General features: G+C 44.0%; 1 protein-coding gene across 1 annotated transcript in view; it reads right to left on the reverse strand.

The window, feature by feature from the left end:
- Nucleotides 1–1,096: 1,096 nt before the first annotated feature.
- Nucleotides 1,097–2,605, reverse strand: part of SOX2 (SRY-box 2) — a 3,933-nt gene continuing 2,424 nt past the window's right edge. Inside the window, exon 3 of the mRNA XM_015566322.1 lies at nucleotides 1,097–2,603. Within this exon, the coding sequence (XP_015421808.1) occupies nucleotides 2,205–2,603 (399 nt within the window). The 3' untranslated portion in view covers nucleotides 1,097–2,204. The remainder of the gene's footprint in view (nucleotides 2,604–2,605) is intronic.

Below are 2,605 nucleotides of genomic sequence, written 5' to 3' on the forward strand. Positions count from 1 at the left end.
GCCAAAGCGCGAGTCGGTTGTGAGGCAGAAACATCGCGAAGGCCAAGACCACAGCGATTCCCCCAACTTCTCTGCTCCCACAGAGGACAACTCTAGTCTTTCTTTACCTTTCCTAGGGCAAAAGAAAACAACAAATCCAATCTTGTTTCTCCACCCCTCCCCCTCCCCCTCCCTCTCTATTACTAGTAAAACATGGTTAACAGATCAAAAGCATAATAATCTCCACATGTGATTAGATCGGACAAGTAAAATATCTACCTCAGAGTTGTTTTCTTCTTTATTATGTCTGTGGCCTGGCTTCTCTCTTTTGCTTGTTATCAGCTGCAGAGCTTATCCGATTTGGGGCTACAGGCTTGGACCCGCGCTGCCAATTTAAGAAATGGAATTCGTGGAGGGAGAGAGAGAGGAAAAAATAAAATAAATAATGATAATAATAGCCGTGGCAAGTCAGGCGTTTTTGCAAGACGCTCTCCGCGTTCTCTCACCCCTAAACAGGAAAATGTTAGAGGAGAAAGTTTATGAAGTCAAGGAACAAAGAAAGCAAACCACTTGTTTCCTCTCAGACAATAGCAGGGCTGGAGTAATCCGAACACCCACCCAGCAGATGAGCACTCTGCATGTCTAGTTTGCAATTATTCCGATACAAGAAGCATTTTCCCCTATAACCACATTTCCAAAGGGCCATTGTACTGTGAAGAAAACGAAAACAAAACCAGCCAACCTGGTCCCGGTTTGGCTCAATACCCCATCTGCTAAACTACACGAAAAATTTCAGAATGGACTCCTATCTGGCAACAAGTGGCATAAATCAGTTTAAGTCCCCATCATGCTGCTTAGAAAAGGAGGGGGGGTGGGCTGGATTTACAATCTATGTCTTTAGTTTCTATTTTGGAGATGACACGAGCATTTTAATTTTTTCCAGTTCTTACTCAACCATCCAGCCACATATTTGTTGCTGTTAACATTAGCACAAGCTACTGGAACAGAATACCAAGGTTTTAGGTATTTTTGCTTTCTTGGCTGAGCACAGCATATAATTTCCTGAGGAGTTATGTCTAATCAGTGTTCACCAAATAAATGAAAGACTCAAGAATAATTTCAGTGTCCATATTTCAAAAATTTATTTATCTCAAACTGTGCATAATGGAGTAAAAACTTAAGTTGAAAATGTACCTGTTATAAGGATGGTATTAGTTCAAATATATACATGGATTCTCGGCAGACTGATTCAAATAATACAGAGCCGAATCTTTAAAATACAACTACGGAAAATAAAGGGGGGGGACCTTAAAATATCACAATAAATTTACAGGAATATTACAAACCATAAGAAAATATTTCAAACACAGTAATTTCATGTTTTTTATCTGAACAAAATGGAAAGTTGGGAAACAAAAGCTATTATAAATTACCAATGATGTCAACCTGCATGGCCATTTTTACTTTTAACAGTAAGTTAAAAAAAATTTAGTACAATCTAAAACTTTTGCCCCTTTAAAGACCGCGGAGATAGTTTTACCAGTACATATCCTAGTTGTTGTTTTTCCTTTTGTACAATTTTTAAACAATTAAAATGTCCAAATCTGAATAGTTTCCTTTTCACGGCTGTAACTGCCCTAAATTTCAGCTGCAGAATCAAAATTCAGCAAGAAGCCTCTCCTTGAAAAATTTTGGCAAATTCTCAGCTTATAAACAATGGACATTTTGATTGCCATGTTTATCTCGATAAATACTGTACAAAAGTTGCTTGCAAATATTAAAACATTTTTTTCCCGTCGCTTGGAGACTAGCTCTAAATATTACTGGTAAAGACTTTTGCAAACTTTCTGCAAAGCTCCTACCGTATCACTAGAACTTTTTAAAAGTTTTGCGTAGTTTTCTTTCCTCCAGATCTATACAAGGTCCATCCCCTCGCCCTCCCCACCCACCCCCCCTCCGGTTTTCTCTGTACAAAAATAGTCCCCCCAAAAGAAGTCCAGGATCTCTCATAAAAGTTTTCTTGTCGGCGTCGCGGCTTTTTGTGTGAGTGTAGCTGGGATCGGTGTTCTCTTTTGCAGACAGATGTCATTTGCGGTGGGTGATAACTTTTTTTGTTTTGCGCATACCGGGTTTTTCCTCCACGCTGCTTCGTACTCTCCTCCCATTTCCCCCTTGTTTCTCCTTGAAAAAAAAAATCCCCCCTTCCAGTTCACCGTACACGACCCTCACATGTGCGAGAGGGGCAGTGTGCCGTTAATGGCCGTGCCGGGCACCGGGCCGCTCTGGTAGTGCTGGGACATGTGAAGTCTGCTGGGGGCGGCGGGCTCCGGCACCTCGGCGCCGGGGAGGTACATGCTGATCATGTCCCGGAGGTCCCCGGCCTGGCAGGGCGCCCTGGAGTGGGAGGAAGAGGTAACCACGGGGGGGCTGGAGCTGGCCTCGGACTTGACCACCGAGCCCATGGAGCCCAGCGCCATGCCGGGAGTGCCCTGCTGCGAGTAGGACATGCTGTAGGTGGGCGAGCCGTTCATGTAGGTCTGCGAGCTGGTCATGGAGTTGTACTGCAGGGCGCTCACGTCGTAGCGGTGCATGGGCTGCATCTGCGCCGCGCCGTGCGCGTTGAGGC

This window comes from Myotis davidii, unplaced genomic scaffold (assembly GCF_000327345.1).
Source record: "Myotis davidii unplaced genomic scaffold, ASM32734v1 scaffold102, whole genome shotgun sequence".
NCBI classification, from domain to species: Eukaryota; Metazoa; Chordata; class Mammalia; order Chiroptera; family Vespertilionidae; genus Myotis; species Myotis davidii.